This window comes from Cicer arietinum, chromosome 3 (assembly GCF_000331145.2).
Source record: "Cicer arietinum cultivar CDC Frontier isolate Library 1 chromosome 3, Cicar.CDCFrontier_v2.0, whole genome shotgun sequence".
NCBI lineage: Eukaryota > Viridiplantae > Streptophyta > Magnoliopsida > Fabales > Fabaceae > Cicer > Cicer arietinum.
Window position 1 is genome coordinate 41983900 of NC_021162.2, and position 22143 is coordinate 42006042.

A 22143-nucleotide genomic window follows, 5' to 3' on the forward strand; every position below is an offset into this window, starting at 1 on the left:
CAACCTAAGCCAACAACTTAAACAAGAAACAATGCATCCTAAGCGAGCCCTTCTAACACAACCATAATACAAACACATTACAACATTACACATCCCATTTTTTACCATACACTAAGGAAAAAAAAACTCATTAGAAACATCTAAATGAACCATTTCACTTTCATTTTCTCTTTTCCCAATTTTGTCTTCATCCTATCAATTTTAAGCTTGTATCAATTATTCTTGTATCATATATACATCCTCATGGGTAATTAACAACCACACACATATATCATCCCATGCCCAGAAGAAGCCATGGATGAACAAACTCCATTACTTGACATTACCAAATTCCAAACTCGTCTTTCACTCTTTCTTCGCATCGTAAGGTTCAACTTGTCAGTCTTCCTTCTTTTTCGCATCACAACTACAACACGAGCAACATGAGCCACCACAATCACCGAACACTGGACACCAACCAATCTTCCTTCTTCACATTACGTTTCAGCATTGTTCTTCGCGTCGTGTGTTTTGAAATCCCAAAACCCCCAATTTCCTATAACCCCTTTTCTTTTTTGTTTTTAATTAATATCTAACTTTGAATTAATTAATTATTTTATATTTTAATCCTCTATAATGAATTGAGATAATTAACCATGTCATCTACTTCCATCACATGTCATACCATCGTTAATTGTCCACTTCATTATTTTTTAAATTTAAATTATTACTTAAGGACTATTTTAAAACTATTTTAATTTTACAGAAATATAAATAAAAAACAAACTTTTGCATGAATTAAATCAAAATAACTGTTTACAAAGATCAAATGAATAATTAAGCGAACAAAAAATATCACGTGCTAAAGAGAAGTAAATGACGAAATTGATGCATTGGACACTAATCTCTCCCAAGCAGCAACCCCGTGCCTTGTCTTCCTTAAAAACTTTCTAGATACTAAAAAATCGAAACATACTCTCTCACCTCACACACGCTTTACTTCCTCCACATGTCCACAACCATGTTTCCTCTTCCTCCTCCATCTCCACTTCTTACAACCACCACCAACATTTCTTCCATCTCTCCCACTTCTCTATCCTTCTTCTACACCAACAATTTCAGAAGAATCCTCAACAACCATAGGGTTTTCGCAATGTCTAGTAGTAGTAACAACTCTTCTTCATTCAAGATGAATCTCAACGAGTACCTTGTTACTCTCGAAAAGCCCCTCGGTATCCGATTCGCTCTTACTTCCGATGGAAGAATCATCGTTCACTCTCTCACCAAAGGGGGTAATGCGGACAAGTCCAGGATAATTATGGTGGGTGACACTTTGAAGAAAGCTGGTGATTCCTCTCACAATACTCTCCTCCAGATTCATGACGTTGGTGATACACAGTATGTCTTCTCATTTTTTCTCTCACACTTCTCATTGAAGGCATGCCCGTGTTCGACATTTGTAGCTGAGACACCGGCACAACACTCACGAGTCACACCATGATTACGTTGAATTAATTCATTTTCTTAAATTATTGTTGGTGTGGACGTGTTAGTGTCGTCTCTTGTGTCAGTGTCACTATTAAAGCTTCCTAGCATTTTTTTGCTTTCGGACACCTCGTTAGTTTTTTTTATTAATTTATTAATCGGTCACTAGAAAACAATTTAAATTTTTTTTGTATCTATCTGTGTTTATGTATTGAATTCTTTGTTTAATAAAACTGCTTTGTTGAACTTCTTCTAATTCCTAGTGTCAGATACACGAAGCGTGTGTTATTTTTGAAATGAAGAGATTTCAGTGGAATACTCTCTCTGGATAGCAAAAAGAGTAATTGAAAAATTGGTGTATCTTGTCTTAAATTAAGACCAGATACATCAAATTTTCATGTACCTTTTTACTTATATTTCATTGCAGAGGAAGTAAGTATTAATATGCATTCTTACTTCCTAGAGCTAAGCTCCTTCAGAGAACAAATGTTTGCTGCTTGTAACTATATTATTGGTATAACACCACTCTTCATTCATCCACGAGTTTTTCGCCTTTTGAGGCAGTATATGGGAGGCAGCCTCTAACTACCATTCGGATATTACAAGGAAACGGTTCAGCGAGTTTGGTGGAATGTGATGAAGTGTTGCGCCAATTCAAGTACCATTGCAGCGGGATCAAGTCAGGATGAAGAACCAAGCTGCTCATCATAGGATAAGAAGGGACAGGCACTTTGAGGTGGGAGAGTCAGTCAGTCACTGAGAATTTTCATAAATCCCAAACTTGCTCCTAGATACACTACGGTCCTTTCCAAATTATTGAGAAAATTGGAGCAGTGAAAGTTAACTCCTTGAAGTGGCTCACATGTAGCTGGTTTTCATGTGTCCTTATTAAAGAAAGCCATTGGCAACTATCAAGTATAGGAGGAATTACTTGTGGTGGAGAGTGATTCCTGACATCCATGGGAACTTGTGGCAGTTTTAGCTACCTGTGTTATTAACAACGGCGGCGAATCTGTGAAACAATTGTTGATTCAGTGGACTGGCAAAGCAGTGGAATAAGCTCCTTGGGAGGCGGAGTTCGACTTTTAGGAGCCAATTCCCCAGGTTCAGACTTGAGGACGAGTCTGCTTTTCACGGAGGGGATAATGTTAGGACCGAAAATGAAGATCTGGGCCCAATTGGTCAGCAGAATAAGCTCAAAGTTTGGAGAGTATATGTGATGAAGAATAGAAGGCAGGCAATGACGAGGTGGCAGAGAGAGAGAATGGGGTGTGAGAACAATTGTGTTATAGGGGAATCATTTTCTGTTGATGGCGGAGAAGTTTCTGCCACTGCATTTTCTTTTACTTTTTCATCATCAATTATATTCAGCCCTTTTCTCTCTATACTTTCTGTCTATATTTTCCTGTCATTGTTTGCTCAGTGACTTTAGTTTTTAAGAGCTTCAATATCTTCTACTTTTTGTACTACAAATAGGCCCTTAGTTCTAAGATTCCGTTGAAAAATGTAAAGTTACTATTTCATCCTCATCATTATAATTTGTTCTGTTCATCAGTGTTTTGTTTTCATTTTTTCAGTCTTTTGGTTTCCTCAGGAAGGTGCTAAAGGAGCAAACAAATTCTTTTAGCTTGGTTCTTGAGAGGCCCACATCTACATTTCCCATTCAACTACTGCATAAGATGAATGATCTTGAAATATTGTATAATAGGGGTCGAGTTCCTATTGTCACTTGGAACAAGACTCTTTTGGCATCAAATTTACAACCATCTAGCGAGAGCTGTGGGAATTCTGGATTTTTGATGTTTAACTCAAAGTTTCTTAAATCAAATGGAAGCAAGTTATTGGGAATTCAAAATCAACATGCCATCACTCACGGTGAAAAAAATTTCGTTAGTGAACACACAACACAACTTGCTTGTGTTTTTACTGAAGAAGCGTGTGGAGATGGAGATTGGGCTCACGGAAGTTTTCCACTTGAGGAATATATTCAGGCTCTAGATCGTTCCAAGGATGAGATGTACTATAATCACTCTCTTGGTATGCGTTATAGTAAGGTATGTGGTTTACTGTATTTTGTAATGTGATTCATTTGATTTGTTTATTAGAACATTTCTGCAATTTTTAATAAGATATTGTTATCTTGTAAATTCTTAGATTACAGAGCAAATATATGTGGGGTCCTGTATACAAACAGTAGATGACGTGGAAACCTTGTCAAAAGTTGAGGTATCAATGTTGACTTCATTCATTCCTAGCAGCCAAATCCAAGTTTTATGCATTGACAGTGACGATTGCAGATGCATAAGTTAATACTCGATTTAGTTGCAAAACTTGTCTGTGTCAAAAGACAATCATATTTTTCTTTCCTCTCTGTTATTGAATTGAATCAATGGTACTGTAGTCACTATTTGCTATCTAGTTCATTTCTGCAGTGCACCAGGGAAATAACTTCAGTTTATGGCTTATACCTTTTGTTAAGTCCATTATTGATGATAGGCTCATTATTAAGTAGATGACTGTATATAATCGAATCCCTTATAAAGGGAAGGAGCAGAATGTGAGGGGGATGATGAGTGTGAAGTGGAATTAGTGGGGCGGAGTATTGGGGTTGTTTCCCATCTAAGAGGGGGTGCTCTCATCATTGAGAGTATCATATACTTTCTTCATTTTGTAAGGAGATTCATCTCCAACCATTGTTCATTTACTGATTCATTGTGTTATTAATATACCATTTCACCATTTTAGTTTATCATTCTATTTTGTTATATTACTTTTAAATCCATAACATTGTTGAAATGCACAAAGCATTTAACCAAGATGTTTAAAGTCAAAGGTATCATGTTGTAACATGGAAATTTTGGATTCTAGAAATGTGTCAGACTGTCAGTGTGTCATATCTTGTTGTGGTTAGTGAGCAGATATTTTATAACTCCTAAGGAAACAGAGTGCTAGCCTAGCACTTAAAACATCTCTTTCTTTTGTCCTTAAATTCCCATCAAATATATCTTTTCTTCTTGACTGTAGTAATTTTTTTGATGTTTTTTTCTTTCTATATAAAGCTTTTTAAGCATCATATCTTTCTGTCATTATAATTGGAAATTAATGGTACAGGGAGTTACTGCTGTGCTGAACTTCCAAAGTGGAACTGAAGCTGAAAATTGGGGAGTCAATGTAAAATCAATCAATGAATCTTGTCAAAGGAATAATATTCTCATGATCAACTATCCTATACGGTAATATAGTGTTCAAAGCATGTCAGTTTTTCTGATTTTTTTTAAGAAATCATCTAAGATATTTTGTCTATTGTAATATCTTAATCTCATATTTCTATCTGAATTTTCAACCTTGTCTATATTAATGATAGTCTGATGAACAAGAAATTGCAAGTGTCAACAACTCAAGATTCGATTTATGATATAGATTTTTGAGAACTGAATATGATTCAACTCCTTTATTTTTGGTATTTTAGAATACTATTACTAATTCTAAATTGAAGTGAATAACAAATATTTCCTTGTAGAAGTTGAAGTTGGCATCATAACTTCTATCCTTACTTTCTTCTCAAATTTTCTTTTCTTCTTTGATTTAGTTTTCCTTATGTTTTCAGGGAAGGGGATTCTTATGACATGAGAAAAAAACTCCCATTTTGTGTTGGGCTTTTATTACGGTTGCTAAGAAAGAATCTTCGTGTTTTTGTTACTTGCACTTCTGGATTTGATCGGTCTCCTGCTTGTGTGATTGCATACCTACATTGGATGACAGATATTTCCCTTCATGCAGCCTATACTTGGGTCACTGGGATGCACACGTGCAGGCCTGACAGGTTATTCTTGCTAAACTGTAAACACTTTTGTATCACATGTTGACTGTAAGTTAAATTTTTATGTTCAAAATGGCACGAGAGCATGCTATATAGTCCTGTATATTTTATAATATAGGAACAATACAAGTTCTTTTTCTTTCGAGGTGAGTGTTGATAAGTTACTACGAGTTCTGTCTCAGCCTGAAGAATTTCAATGGAAGATTATTGGTTACCACTTACCAGCTGATTTTCTCGAAACATAATTATCCACTATTTTATTATTAGATGTGTTTTCTTCTATCCTATATCGCAATGGTCTCTTTCTTATAGCCATTCTTAATTCGCAAGTACTTTCAAAAAACAAAGAGTTCAATAGCTTGGCTAGTGAAATTTGCATATAGATTGTGTTACGTATGCTATATAGTCGGTGAGTTATCATCCTGAATTTATCCCATCAACAATAAAGCCTTGAAATGGAAATTAATAGAAAAAATTGAAGGTTTTTTGTCTTTCTACTAGAGACTTGGATATTATCGAGTGCCCAAGTCCCACATTGAGTAGTATGAGATGCATGGTGGGGTATTTAAGTGGGTTGATTCTTCTCCCTTTATAACTAGCTTTTGAGGGAGGGTTCTCCAATTGCTTGGATACTCATTGTATCAACCATAGTGTAGAAAAATATTTTTGTTTAGTATTTCGTTTATGTTGAGAGTACAAGCACTAATCTCAATGTATAGACAAACTCTAGCTAATGGACATAATTAGTGGGGTTAAATAAAAAAATCCATGTGTATAACCTACACAGTGGAGTCGATTTTATGTAGACTCTAGACAATAAATACAAAGATAAATATAAAAGATACTATCCCTACTTAGATGATAGTATACAATATGCCTATACAATAAATACAAAGATCATAATATATTTTCAACACTTCCCCTCAAACGGGAACATATAAATCATATGCACCAAACTTGTTACATATATAACTAATTTGAGGACTTTTCAAAGATTTAGTGAAGACATTCGTCAATTCATCATTGGAATTGACAAAGCTAGTGGTTATATCGCATGATTTGATTTTCTCCCTAACAAAGTGGCAATCTATCTCAACATGTTTAGTCCTTTCATGAAAAGCCGGATTAGATGCAATATGCAATGACACTTGAGTATAAGAAATGAGTGTCATTTGTGTTTCCCCTTCAAATTTAAGCTCTGAGTAATTGTTTCAACCAAATGCGCTCACAAGTCACTAATGTCATGATCTTGTATTCAGCTTCAACATTGAATCTTGCAACCACACTTTGTTTCTTACTTAGGATATCAAGTTTCCTCCAACAAGTATACATTACATATTTCCTCCAACTAATACACAACACCCAAAAGTGGATTGCCAATCAATTAGTGAAAGCATGCCCAATCAACATCTGAGTAACCAATTATCTGGGAACGTTCTTTATTTTCATAAACTAGACATTTTCCTAGAGCACCCTTAATGTAATTCAAGATTGTATCCCAACATCCCAATGCTCCTGGAAATGAGAGCTTAAGAATTGACTTACCACACTTACTGCAAATGAAATGTCTAGACGAGTGACTGTGATGTAGTTTTATTTGCAAACCAATCTTCTGTATCTCCTTGAATCTGATAGTTGCTGCCTCTGATTAGGTAGAAGTTTCACATTTAGATTTATAGGAGTATCAACCAGCTTGACATTCAATAAACTTGTCTCTTCAAGAATATTCATAACATATTTTCTTTGTGAAATTACTAAGCCATCCTTGGATTGAGCTACCTCAATACCCAAGGAGTAGCAAAATTTACCAAAGTCTTCAGTCTGAAACTGATGAGAAAGATGTAGTTTTAACTGGAGTATGTCACACTGATCACTACCAGTTATGACAATTATGTATTTACTATATATTTACAACACTGCTTCTCAAGTTGGTGAATGGATATTGATCAGTTCCAACTTACGTAAGTTGGTTAAAGGATTCTACTGACAAGCCTTTTGTCAACACATCTTCCAACTTGTGCCCTAATGGGATGGAGGTAGTTGTTATCGATCTAATATCTGATTTTTCCTTGATGAAGTGTCGGTCCATCTAAATTTGTTTTGTCTTATCATGCTGAACATGATTATAAGTAACACTGAGAGCTGATTTATTGCCTCAATAATTTATAGGGCCGTCATACTTTATCTTCAAGTCATCAAACACAATTTTCATCCATAATAGCTCACATATTTTCTGTGCCATAGATCTAAATTCTACCTAGCACTTGGTTGAGCCTCTACACTTTTGCTTCCAACTCCTCCAAGTGACAAGGCTTATACTCAAGAAAGGGCATTAGCCTAAAGTGGGTCTTCTGTCACTCGCTATGCTTGCATATAATATACATTAGTATTATTATACATAGTCAAGCTTCCATCTCTATTTGAACAAGAGTCCTCTTCCTAGAGTGACTTTGAGATACAAAACACGATCTTCAGTCTGCAAGTGGCTTATCCTCAGGTCATGCATGAACTAATTAACAAGTCACAAGATTGACTACGTATGCCAAGTCTTGTCTAGTGTGTGCCAAGTAAATCAACATCCCCATCAATTTTTTATATCGACCCTTGTCAACCTTGACACTCTCCTTTTATGTGCTTATGCTAGGATTTTGCTTATTTGAAAACACTTGCAGGTTTACATTTTTGTTTTTCTGTTTCTTGCAAAAGATCAACTTCCTTTAAGAAAAAAATGTCTTGTTTTTAGTGTCACTTCAATCTCCAAGAAATACTTGAATTTTCGAAGGTCTTTCTTCTCAAACTTTGCTGATATTTTTTCCTTGAGTGGGAAAGGTTATTAGAATATTCTCCCAATTGCCCATGTTTATATCATAACATGACCAAGTGGTCCAAGAAAAAAATCAATCATCATTTTAGAAACAAACTCGTATTCTTTCTCGACTTAGAATACTTCTTCTGCAATTGCAATTTACACTCTTCTGCATCAAAACTTGTTCATTCATCGAGTTCCTTGCCTTTGAGTAATATTGGGTTTTTCGTTTTCACCCCTAAAATCCAAATTTGGGTTTAAATGTCTCAATGGAAAGACAATCAATTATTTACCCACTTTGGTTATTCCAAAGAACAACTTTGTCATGAACGAGTCTGCAACATATTTCTTTATTTTTTTATATAGATTTCATTATAGGCTACAGAAAGATTTCTTCCATGTCTTGAAACGTAGTTATTAGAATTTTGGTTGGGCCTAGTTCAACCCTTACAAAATTGGCTTTTAAGTGAGGACTGTCGGTCTGCCCCCACTTATAAACACATTTTCAAGTCTTATCCAATGTGAGAATCTTAACACCCCTCACTCATGCCTAGGACTGAATATTTGGAGCATGACCTGAGTGGCCCGATAGTTGTGACCGAATAGCAGGTGGCCTAGTGGATTTTGGATAAGCTCAGATACCATCTTAGAATTTGGGTTGGTTCTAACTCAACCCTACAAAACCGACTTGTAAAGTGAGTACTGGCCCCACTTGTAAACACATTATTTTCCAGCTTTATCCCATCCTATGTGGGACTCTTAGCAATAGTATTTGAACAAATTGAAGATGCTGATGGATAAATTAGTATGCATTCAATCTCAAGACTTGAGAATTCGTAGAGCTCATAGTTTGTGTTATAAATAGGTGTGTTCTTAAAATACAGATGTCACCCTAGGTGATTTACTGTTTCAAGTTCAACTCATACGAAAATCACAATAACACGATAACCCACAATTCATACAAAGATTATTATGATATCTGAAGTATTGCTTCTGTCTTTCCTTTGTTTCCTCCTTTGGTAACTATTTTGGGGTCTTCTTTTCATTCTTCATTTTTTTTTCGGTTAAGAAAGCATTTCATATAAACTTAATGCAGGCCGGCAATTGCATGGGCAACATGGGATCTTATAGCTATGATTGAAAAGGGCAAACATGATGGTCCTCCCACTCATGCTGTCACATTTGTGTGGAATGGTCATGAGGTAACAAACTAGTCAATTATAGTTTCATTGCTGTTTTTTGGCTTTTATTTTTTTTTTTTCATTCTTAAAGAGGATTAGGAGCACTTGTATGATACTCAGTTGATTCTCCTTAAAGAAATGTAGTTCTATTTTAATATGTTTTGTCTTGTGATGTTGGAAATTGGATCAGATTATTAGCAATTCTAATGATTGATTTGTTATCATAAAACAGTTTTGCAATAGTTTCATACTTAATTCTAAGGTCATCGATATATTTTTGTCCCTTAGTGAAATTCGCCTTTGCACTTGATCGAGCAATTTGTTGGATGCAGATAATACAGGGTGTAAATATGAATACTGCAGACTTGATTGATTTCATGCGGTTATTGTAGCCCCCTAATCTTTAAATAAGGTTTTATAAAAAATATAGCAATTTTCAAATGTTTTTAAAGTGAAATAAAATAAGTTGTGAAACTTTTAAATTTTAAACTTGATTCAAATGGAAAATTAAGCAATTGATACAATAGGCTAAAATAGATATACATTAAAGAATTTACATAAATGAAACAATTCCTAAGACTAAGACTCTAATTGTGAATCCTGTTTTACGAATTTCATCACTAATCCTTCCCATTCTAACTCTCAAATTTCATTTTAATCACTATTTATAGTAGAAACAAGCTACATGTAACCCATCTTACAATAGCATGCCAAAAATAACAAAGCAGTCACTCAATTTATATCTAAAACTCATCACAACATGCATTTCATGAAACAGACTTTGACATAGCACATTCAACAAACACATCACATGCAAGACTTAAAAAGCTAAAATTCAAGAATGGAACTAGAAAATTATTTACTTTATTACTTTCAAAATTAAGTTAAAACCATAACACACTCTAGAGAGGTTTTTTAGTTGGGGGTTATATGTTACCTTAGGGATTTTAGGAGAAGATAGTGGAAATTCCCAATTTGTTCTTGATCTCTACAACTCCAAAGTGGATCCTATTCTTCTCCCCTTCATAGCTTAATTTCTCACTGCCCTTTCTTCCTTATATTTGAGGTAGGAGTTGAAATTTGTGTTTGTTTGCTCTTTGTTCTTTTCCTTAGCCGAACATAATAGAAGTGATGAGACTTTTGCGCGTGTATGTGTTGTGGTCTTAATTTGGTGGAATCTATGAATAAGTGTTGGTAGTAAATATGGTAGAAGAATCAAGGGTAGTTGTGATAGTGGAATGAAGAATTAAGGGTGGTTGGGATGGTAATGGGGCTGAACAGAAAATGGATGAAGGAAGAGTAATGAAATTGTTGAAAATATATTTATATTTATTACATATCACGTAAATATGGATAATATCTCCCATATTTATTTTTGTATTTATTGCCTTGAGCCTATAAAAAACAGACTCCGTTGTGTAGTTCAGACACACGGTTTCACCATATGTCTCTCATTTTCTCTTATTCAACATGGTATCTAGAGCCTATTAAGAGAGACAACCCTATACCGTGATTACCCTGGGACCCACTGTCCTTTGGTGAGATTTTTTTTCGGTAAACCATGTCTCAATTCGGTTTACCCTTTCTTTGTCGCTTTTTGTTCATTTTTTCAGCAAATCAGTCAACTGTTCATCGCGCGACGCTGTTCATTGCGTGCGGTACTGTTCATCGCAAAAAAAATTTATATTTATTACATATCATGTAAATAGGGATAATATCTTCCATATTTATTTTTGTATTTATTGCCTTGAGCCTATATAAAACAGACTCCGTTGTGTAGTTCAGAGACACACGGTTTCACCATATGTCTCTCATTTTCTCTTATTCAACATGGTATCTAGAGCCTATTAAGAGAGACAACCCTATACCGTGATTACCCTGGGACCCACTGTCCTTTGGTGAGATTTTTTTTCGGTAAACCATGTCTCAATTCGGTTTACCCTTTCTTTGTCGCTTTTTGTTCATTTTTTCAGCAAATCAGTCAACTGTTCATCGCGCGACGCTGTTCATTGCGTGCGGTACTGTTCATCGCAAAAAAAAAAAAACCCTCTTCCGCCACTGTTTCGCTGCTGGTTTTAGGTAATTACTTATTGATTATGGCTATTTATGAAGATTTTCTTCGGTGGGTAGAGTATTGTCAGAACTCGAGTTCCGCTGTTTTGACCGCACAAAGTGGTAATTCACCTGTTTGTATCTCACCTTCTCATGGCCCATGAATTCTCGACTCTAGTGCATCTGATCACATTATTGGTAATAAGACTATTTTCTCCTCTCTCACAACATCTGGTTATTTAACTAAGATAGTCTCAGCCAATGGTTCCCAAACACAGTCTCAAGGAATTGGCACTGTCTAAATCCTCCCTACTCTGTTAGTTAAATCTGTCCTTTATGTGCCTGGATGTCCATTTAATTTAATTTCTATCAGTCGATTGACTCGTTCTCATGACTGTGTTGTCACATTTACTAATTGCAATGTTACTTTGCAAGATCGAATATCAGGACGACAAATTGGTGTCGGATGTGAGTCTAATGACCTTGTTAGAATATTATAAAATATCTTATAATATCTTTTATATTAGAGTATCTTAAATTATTTATTAAGATCCATTTATAATCATAGAGATATCTTAGAATATCTCTCATTATTATTATGATTTATTCCGGATTTAGGATTGAGTCTATGTTTCTCTATAAATAGAGATTAGTATTGAATCTTTTGTAATCAAGTAAACATTAAACTATTATCAATAATATTTAAACCCTTATTATTTTCTCTCCTCCTTTTTTCTAAAATCCCACAACTTCAACATGGTATCTAGAGCCTATTTTGATCCTCCTTGAACTGTCTTGCCAATATTCCGCTTCTAAGTTTCCAACAGTTTGGGAATATATAATCACAATTTTTTTTTTTCTAACTTGATCATTCCTTTTCCGTTCAGCTCGCTATTGCCGCTGTCACTGCCACTGTTTCCAGCGACTTTTCCGGCAAACGGCCACTCCATCAGCTTCACCTCTTTCAGATCGGCCCACACCTCAAAGCGCACCGCAGAAAGCCACCGCACGCGCGTCACCGTCCACCGCACGTCAGATCCACGCGCCGCCTCTCTTCACTGCGCGTGACGGCGCGTCCAGCAGCCGTTTTAGACGTGGCCTTTTTTGTTGAACTCGCCTCGACCTCACGGTTTCAAATTTGCCCTTACTTTCCAATTTTGATCAACGAAAATATGTGTTATTGTTCAAACAACCGTTATCTCTCCTGTTTTGGACGCATTTTCTCACTCCGTTGATCGATCATGGCTTCGTTTCATTAGAGTCGCGCTGCTTCTTCTTCTGTGTTTGTCATGCAATTTAGTTCTTACTAATAGATTATAATAGTGACTTCTATTCCCTCCGACGATCATTCCGGTGGTGTCCCTTTTCCCACAGACGAATCATATTAGTGATGACTTCTTTTTCCATTGATAATCATTCTGACAATGTCTTTTATTTTCATGACTCACACTTTAGCATGACAATTTTTCCCAGATGCACTGGCCCTATCTTTGTCCTAGATGTACTGGCCTTGCCTTTCTCTCATTGAAGAATGCCTCTTTAATATTATTGGTTTGAAGCTTCCAAATGCAGTTTTTAGAAGAACGAACCTCACTTTGTTCAATTGTTTGCCATGAATTTCTTTCAGGCTGATGATCATTTCAGCTATCTGGCTAGGCTGTATTTATTGCAATTCTCTCCGACTTCACCTGTATCCCTGAGTTGCCTTTCCATCTTTTTTTATTATTTTACGGAGCAAAACATTGTTTTCTTGTAACAAGCTAAAACTTAGTAAGCTTTAGCTTGAGGGAGAGTGTCAGAATATTATAAAATATCCTATAATATCTTTTATATTAGAGTATCTTAAATTATTTATTAAGATCCATTTATAATCATAGAGATATCTTAGAATATCTCTCATTATTATTATGATTTGTTCCGGATTTAGGATTGAGTCTATGTTTCTCTATAAATAGAGATTAATATTGAATCTTTTGTAATCAAGTAAGCATTAAACTATTATCAATAATATTCAAACCCTTATTATTTTCTCTCCTCCTTTTTTCTAAAATCCCACAACTTCAACAGGCCTTTATTATCTCTCAAACCCATCAACAACATGCCCTACCACATATTCTCCTCTTACTATACATGCTCAGTTAGGTCATCCGAGTCTTCCCAAACTTCAACAATTAGTACCTAATCTAACCAAAGTATCTAGCTTAAATTGTGAATCGTGTCAGTTAGGGAAACACACTCGTAGTCATTTCACTGATCGAACTAATAAATGAGCTTCCTCCCCGTTTGCTTTAGTTCACTCAGATGTTTGGGGTCTCTCTTGTACTATTTCCACACTTGAGTCTAGATATTTTGTTACCTTTATCGATGATTTTTCCCGTTGTACGTGGTTATTTTTAATGAAAAATAGGTCTGAATTATTTTCTATTTTTGAACAATTTTATAAGGAAATTTAAACTCAATTTGGTGTATCTATTCGCACATTGTGCAATGATAATGCCCGTGAATATCTGTCCCATTAATTTCAAAATTTTATGACCTCTAACGGCATTCTTCATCAAACATCTTGTGCTCATACACCTCAACAAAATGGGGTAGCCGAACACAAAAATCGGCACCTTATTGAAACCACTCGTACTCTCCTTCTTCATAGTAATGTACCATCTCTCTTTTAGGGCGATGCTATTCTAACGACGTGCTATCTTATAAACTGCATGCCTTTGCTCTTGATAACAAAGTCCCTCACTCGATCCTCTTCCCTGGTCCCTCTTCACTCACTTCCTCCTCGGGTCTTCGGATCTACATGTTTTATCCAAAATCTCACTCCTGGTCTTGACAAACTTTTAACTTGATCATTAAAATGTGTCTTTCTTGGTTATCATCGGTCCCAAAAAGGTTATCGTTGTTATTCTCCTAATCTTCGACGATATCTCATATCGGCTGATGTCACATTTTTTTAGTCTGTTACATATTATGAGTCGCTTCCTGATCCTTTGTCTACAACTACTCATATGGACCCACCAAAGTCTATTTCACCTTCTCTTTTACCACCAGAGCCTATTATGTATGCCCCACCTGAGACACCTCCGGTGGCCCCTCCCATTGTCCCACTTGAGACTCCTCTTGTTGATCCTCCAATTGTACAACCTCTTCAGACATACCGTCGTCGTCAACCACCATCGGTTGTACATGTCCCTACACCTGTTCTTGATACCGAGGTCATTTTCGACGCTCCTTCACCGCCACCTTCTTCTTTATTAGATCTGACCCTTGATATTCCTATTGCTATTCGTAAAGGCATACGTCCTACTCATAATCCATCCCCTCATTACATTGGCTTGAGTTACCATCGTCTTTCTCCTTTGCATTATACTTGTTTGTCTTCCCTGTCTTCTGTTTCTATTCCTAAATCTCCAGGTGAAGCTTTATCTCACCCAGAGTGGAGACAAGCAATGATTGACAAGATGTGTGCACTTCAGAGTAGTGGTACATGGGAATTGGTTCCTTTACCGCCTGGAAAGTCTTTAGTAGGATGTCGTTGGCTTTATATGGTGAAAATTGGTCTTGATGGTAAGATTGATCGTTTTAAAGCTCGTTTGATGGCAAAAGGGTACACTCAAATTTTTGGCCTCCATTATAGTGATACTTTCTCTCCTGTGTCTAAGATGGCCTCTGTTAGACTACTCCTCTCTATTGCAGCCATCAAACATTGGTCTCTACATCAACTTGACATTAAAAATATTTTTTTGCATGGTGACCTTGAAGAAGTGTATATGGAGCAACCACCTGGGTTTATTGCTCAGGGGGAGTCCTCTACCATGTTTTGTCGACTTCAGAGGTCTCTCTATGGTCTTAAACAGTCTCCTCGAGCTTGGTTTGGTAGATTTAGAACAGTAGTGCAACAATTTGGCATGATTCAAATTGAAGCTGATCATTCTCTTTTCTATCGCCACTCAACCCAAAGGTGCATTTACTTGATTGTCTATGTAGATGATATTGTCATAACTGGTAGTGATCAGCAGGGCATACTCCAGTTGAAACAACATTTATCTCATCAGTTTCAAACTAAAGATCTTGGCAAGCTCCGCTATTTCTTGGGTATTGAGGTAGATTGTCACTTTGTAAGGGAGAAGATCGAATCAGGCGACATCACCACTAGTTTTGTTAATTTCAATGATCAATTGATAGATGTATTCACTAAGTCACTGAGAGGTCATCGAATTAGTTATATATGTAACAAGCTTGGTGCATATGATTTATATGCTCCAGCTTGAGGGGGAGTGTTGAAAATATATTTATATTTATTACATATCATGTAAATAGGGATAATATCTCATTTATTTTTGTATTTATTGCCTTGAGTCTATATAAAACAGACTCCGTTGTGTAGTTCAGAAACACGGTTTCACCATATGTCTCTCTCATTTTCTCTTATTCAACATAAATGAAGCTTATTGATTCACAAAGATGAGAGTGAGTCAAGTGGCCATCCCTCATTCCCTTAGTTGACCGAACTTAGAGGCAAGGAAGGAAGAGGACAGGTTGGTCAATATAATGTAACCATGCATGCAACACTAGTAGACATTTATTAGATTTCTTTAGATAATGTAATAATATATTAGTGTTCTTTTTTTTGGGTACTGAAGGGATATTTGGAGTCTAGATTTCATTTAATATAATACACTAACACTATATAATGAATTGTCCTCTATTCTATACACATAAATTACTAATTACTCACGTAAGCATAATAGTGAACATGTAATTGACTAAAACATTACAAGTATGATATAATGATAAAAAGTTCCCCCAAGATGAGGCTGTTACAGTTATTAACTCCAAAAGGTCAGTTACACAAGTTATAATCTGTCACATAAAATAGAAATTGACATTAATAACTGTCAAAATCTGTTTCTGTTTAATATCCCTTAAGTATAGGGATTTAGTTGAATAGGAGTACTAGTAGAGATTTAGTTATATATGAGTACTAATAGGATTTGGTTGTTTAGTAATCTAGTATATATATATATATATATATATATATATATGATGTATTGCCAACATAATTCAATTCAATGAATATAATTTTACTTTAATTCTTGAGATGGTATCAGAACAGGTTCTGATATTGTGATCTGTCTTTGTGCTTCACAACCGTTGTCGGCTGCGGCAAATGCCGCCGGCAGCACGCTGCCTTTCTAGCAACCAGCCACGACGCTACAGTTGCCCTCAAAAGCACCACTTTCACTATGTTTTTTCCAATGACATTTTTTTTTCTTTTTCTGTTCTTGATCTGTCCATTCATCAATCATTTGTTTGAAGTTAGTGAATGCAACGTCATCTCACCAGTAAAAGGGATGCCAAAGATGATTTCATACGCTGCAACAAATTTATATTCTCAACCATAACTCTCAGAGCTTTATCAATCAAATCCTGCTTGGCAGAAAAAAGCTCATGGCACTGCTTTATGAAGCCTGTGTCTAGGATCAAAAGGTTCAGGAAGATAGTTCAACCTTCAAACTGCAACATCGAATCAAATTACTACCTAGGAGCCAAGAAAAATTCAACACCAGCTGAATTTTCTAGTGCGCATCCAAAGTCAACAAACACCGCAGCAATCCACCGCGCGTCCATCTTCTCTATGTATGGGTCTTACGCACCTCCACCAAATTCGTGCGTGAGAATGCATGCAACTGTCTCTGGCCCCCCTCTGCAGGTTTTTTCATGATGTGATGTACTGGTCGTGCCTTTATCTCCCTGAAGCATGCCACTCTCTCCTTGAAACATATTCAAGTTTAAATATTTTGAGTCTCCGATATTATTGTTTTGAAGCTTCCAAATGCAGTCTTTTAGAAGAACGAAGTTCGCTTTGTTCAATTGCTTGCCATGAATTTCTCTCAGACTAATGATCAATCAGGCTATCTGGCTAGGCTATATTTATAGCAATTTTCTCCGACTTCAAATGCATCCCTGGGTTTCCTTTCCATCTTTTTTATTATTTTGTGGAGCAAAATATTGTTTTCTTGTAGCAAGCTAAAGTTAAGCTTTAGTTTGAGGGGAGTGTTGTACCATTGCCGCCGTTTTTTCGTAGATTGTAAATAAGAGAAACTTGTTGTTTTTTGTCTTTCATCCATGGTGGGAGAATGAGTAGTGATTCATAATGGAACCGATACTGAAACATGAAATAAAAAATTCCAAGCCGAATTGCAAAACCTCTCATTCGTTCACAAGTTGAATGGGAAGAATTATTTGAAGTGGTCTCAAATTGTGCACACGTTTTTGAAAGGTAAAAGGATGGCAGAATACTTAACAGATGAACCCTCAAAGAAACATATCCCAAATTTAAGAGGTGGGATAAAGCGCATAAACCTACCGCCTTCATTGCGGTTTATATTTTCATGAAACCTTAGCCACCTTCATTGTGGCCCTTTTTGCTGCCTTCATTGTAGCAACTTGAGATTTTTTTATACCTATTCGCTTCCGCATATACCTACGGTCTATTTTCCTGAAATCTTAGTCATCTTCATTGTGGACCTTTTTGCCGCCTTCATTGCGGTTTCTATTTCTTAGCCACCTTCATTGTGGTCCTTTTGCCGCCTTCATTGCGGTTCTATTTCTTAGCCACCTTCATTGTGGTCCCTTTGCCGCCTTCATTACGGTTCCGTCTTCATTGCGATTTTTATTTCTTAGCCACCTTTATTGTGGCCCTTTTTGCTGCCTTCATTGCAGCAACTTGAGATTTCTTTTTGTCCTCATTTGCACTCCATATAACTCCTCACATGACAACCTTGCAGATCTTCTAACTAAATGGCTAAACAGTAGCAACTTTGAAAGAATTGTATTCAAGCTGGGAATGGAAAACACCTATTCACCAGCTTGAGGGGGAGTGTCAAAATCTGTTTCTGTTTAATATCCCTCAAGTATAGGGATTTAGTTGAATAGGAGTACTAATAGAGATTTAGTTATATATGAGTACTAATAGGATTTGATTGTTTAGTAATCTAGTATATATATGTATATATATATGATGTATTGCCAACATAATTCAATTCAATGAATATAATTTTACTTTAATTCTTGAGATGGTATCAGAACAGGTTCTGATATTGTGATCTGTCTTTGTGCTTCACAACCGTTGTCGGCTGCGGCAAATGCCGCCGGCAGCACGCTGCCTTTCTAGCAACCAGCCACGACGCTACAGTTGCCCTCAAAAGCACCACTTTCACTATGTTTTTTCCAATGACATTTTTTTTTCTTTTTCTGTTCTTGATCTGTCCATTCATCAATCACTTGTTTGAAGTTAGTGAATGCAACGTCATCTCACCAGTAAAAGGGATGCCAAAGATAATTTCATACGCTGCAACAAATTTATATTCTCAACCATAACTCTCAGAGCTTTATCAATCAAATCCTGCTTGGCAGAAAAAAGCTCATGGCACTCCTTTATGAAGCCTGTGTCTAGGATCAAAAGGTTCAGGAAGATAGTTCAACCTTCAAACTGCAACATCGAATCAAATTACTACCTAGGAGCCAAGAAAAATTCAACACCAGCTGAATTTTCTAGTGCGCATCCAAAGTCAACAAACACCGCCGCAATCCACCGCGCGTCCATCTTCTCTATGTATGGGTGTTACGCACCTCCACAAATTCGTGCGTGAGAATGCATGCAGCTGTCTCTGGCCCCCCTCTGCAGGTTTTTTCATGATGTGATGTACTGGTCGTGCCTTTATCTCCCTGAAGCATGCCACTCTCTCCTTGAAACATATTCAAGTTTAAATATTTTGAGTCTCCGATATTATTGTTTTGAAGCTTCCAAATGCAGTCTTTTAGAAGAACGAAGTTCGCTTTGTTCAATTGCTTGCCATGAATTTCTCTCAGACTAATGATCAATCAGGCTATCTGGCTAGGCTATATTTATAGCAATTTTCTCCGACTTCAAATGCATCCCTGGGTTTCCTTTCCATCTTTTTTATTATTTGTGGAGCAAAATATTGTTTTCTTGTAGCAAGCTAAAGTTAAGCTTTAGTTTGAGGGGAGTGTTGTACCATTGCCGCCGTTTTTTCGTAGATTGTAAATAAGAGAAACTTGTTGTTTTTTGTTTTTCATCCATGGTGGGAGAATGAGTAGTGATTCATAATGGAACTGATACTGAAACATGAAATAAAAAATTCCAAGCCGAATTGCAAAACCTCTCATTCGTTCACAAGTTGAATGGGAAGAATTATTTGAAGTGGTCTCAAATTGTGCACACGTTTTTGAAAGGTAAAAGGATGGCAGAATACTTAACAGATGAACCCTCAAAGAAACATATCCCAAATTTAAGAGGTGGGATAAAGCGCATAAACCTACCGCCTTCATTGCGGTTTATATTTTCATGAAACCTTAGCCACCTTCATTGTGGCCCTTTTTGCTGCCTTCATTGTAGCAACTTGAGATTTTTTTATACCTATTCGCTTCCGCATATACCTACGGTCTATTTTCCTGAAATCTTAGTCATCTTCATTGTGGACCTTTTTGCCGCCTTCATTGCGGTTTCTATTTCTTAGCCACCTTCATTGTGGTCCTTTTGCCGCCTTCATTGCGGTTCTATTTCTTAGCCACCTTCATTGTGGTCCCTTTGCCGCCTTCATTACGGTTCCGTCTTCATTGCGATTTCTATTTCTTAGCCACCTTTATTGTGGCCCTTTTTGCTGCCTTCATTGCAGCAACTTGAGATTTCTTTTTGTCCTCATTTGCACTCCATATAACTCCTCGCATGACAACCTTGCAGATCTTCTAACTAAATGGCTAAACAGTAGCAACTTTGAAAGAATTGTATTCAAGCTGGGAATGGAAAACACCTATTCACCAGCTTGAGGGGGAGTGTCAAAATCTGTTTCTGTTTAATATCCCTCAAGTATAGGGCTTTAGTTGAATAGGAGTACTAGTAGAGATTTAGTTATATATGAGTACTAATAGGATTTGATTGTTTAGTAATCTAGTATATATATGTATATATATATGATGTATTGCCAACATAATTCAATTCAATGAATATAATTTTACTTTAATTCTTGAGAATAACTAATCCTCTAGGAACTAGAGAGCCTAGTCTCTCCCAAACCAAATAAATTGACCACCAGATGCCTTTCAAGAATCATCCTTATTCTATTTAAACACACCACATACTAATAATTACATGCGGGGCCTAATTTAATTTGGGCTTGCACCCAACATACTAACACAATTTCATTTTTATTTTTTACTTCTCATTGCAACTAAATTTCCACCTTCCAAGGCCCTTCATCTCAGTTTAGTTGCTTATCTGGTGTAGTAATTTTTTATTAGCGACGCCACCAGCTAAGATAATAATACTGTTAATATACACATGTAGGATATCTGTAGTCAATCATGGCATTGGATAGCTTCCCCGTGGCACTACGCATAAAGCCATTGCATTGTGTTTTTTAGTAGTTACCACAACAGTGAAGCTCCTGTAAAAACATAATTATGCCCTTAACTTATAGGTGCTCCCTCTGTTTTTTGGACACACTAAGTGCGGAGAAGAAGAATATTGGGAACCTGCGCCCTGGTATATGAAATTCCCCCACAACATTTGGCCATTTAAGCTGCACTTACGGAGCAGTTATGAAAAAATCTTTAATTTAACGTATTCTATTTTTGATCTTTTATGTGTATGGTACTATGATATAAATTTCTTGTATTCTTTCAGGGAGAGGATGTAAATTTGGTTGGAGACTTTACTGGAAATTGGAAAGAACCGCTTAAGGCAAAGCATCAGGGTGGATCAAGACATGAAGTAGAAGTTAAACTTCCACAAGCAAAGTATGTGTGCTACTTTTACCATAATTCTTTATATGGATTCCAGGTCTATTATTTTTCCATCTGAAACCTCAGCTTGACGACCTAATTGGCTAAAAATTCTTATACTAAACACTGCCGTTTATTTGACTATTTTTCTTTCTTTCTATTTTACTTGTGTCAAAAGCATAGAGTTGCCCCCCCCCTCAAAAAAAACTCAAAACAATACCCAACAGAGTGACTTGATTTCTTCTTCGTGCAAGATTTTTGCATCACATGAATGTGACATCTTCCCTTGCCTTCAGGTATTACTACAAATTCATTGTTAATGGACAATGGAAGCATTCAACTGCTTCACCGGCTGAAAGGGATGATAGTGGAAATGTTAACAATATTATTGTGATTGGTGAAACTGCCAGCGTTCGGCCTTCTGTTCAGCAACAGCAAAAAGTATGTTCGCTTTCAATATTTGCATTTTGATATTTCTACATAAATGGTTCAATATGTTGGTTTCTGTATAAAGCCATTATTCGTTAGCTACGTTTTGAGGACAGCAAACCTACTAACTTAAATGTATTATCTTTTTTAATTTGAATTTTTATTGCTTTTGCTTTCTGCATCAGCTTATTCCTGCCAATTCTCGAGTGCAATCTGTATTTTCAATCTAGATTTGCACACGATTGTGGCATTCATATAAAGGATTAAGTACATGTTTTGATTGACGGTGAGTTAGGTAAAATTACAGTGTGTCATTGCGATTTTGACAAAATATCTAAATTTGACTTTCAACAAAATCAAGATGTCGTTGTGATTTCGTCGAACTCACCATGATTCGAAACATGCACTAAATATTATGTGAGAGTTTGTTTGTTTATCACAACAAAGTTCAATGCCAATTAACTTAGAATTTGTTTGTTCTTCTTACAATAAAGTTCAATGCCAATTCACTTAATTGTTTGATTTTTGTTTTTCTAGGATGCCAACGTTGTAAAGGTGATTGAAAGGCCTTTGAATGAAAAAGA

The 22143-nt window shown here is 36.2% G+C and overlaps 1 protein-coding gene across 1 annotated transcript in view; it reads left to right on the forward strand.

Annotated features, from left to right (window-relative positions):
- Positions 1–866: 866 nt before the first annotated feature.
- The window catches only part of LOC101493298 (phosphoglucan phosphatase LSF1, chloroplastic), a 21702-nt gene continuing 425 nt past the window's right edge, over positions 867–22143 (forward strand). The window contains exons 1-9 of the mRNA XM_073366558.1: positions 867–1377; positions 3059–3518; positions 3619–3690; positions 4576–4697; positions 5072–5287; positions 9187–9292; positions 21033–21145; positions 21427–21571; positions 22097–22143. Of these exons, the coding sequence (XP_073222659.1) occupies positions 989–1377; positions 3059–3518; positions 3619–3690; positions 4576–4697; positions 5072–5287; positions 9187–9292; positions 21033–21145; positions 21427–21571; positions 22097–22143 (1670 nt within the window). The 5' untranslated portion in view covers positions 867–988. The remainder of the gene's footprint in view (positions 1378–3058; positions 3519–3618; positions 3691–4575; positions 4698–5071; positions 5288–9186; positions 9293–21032; positions 21146–21426; positions 21572–22096) is intronic.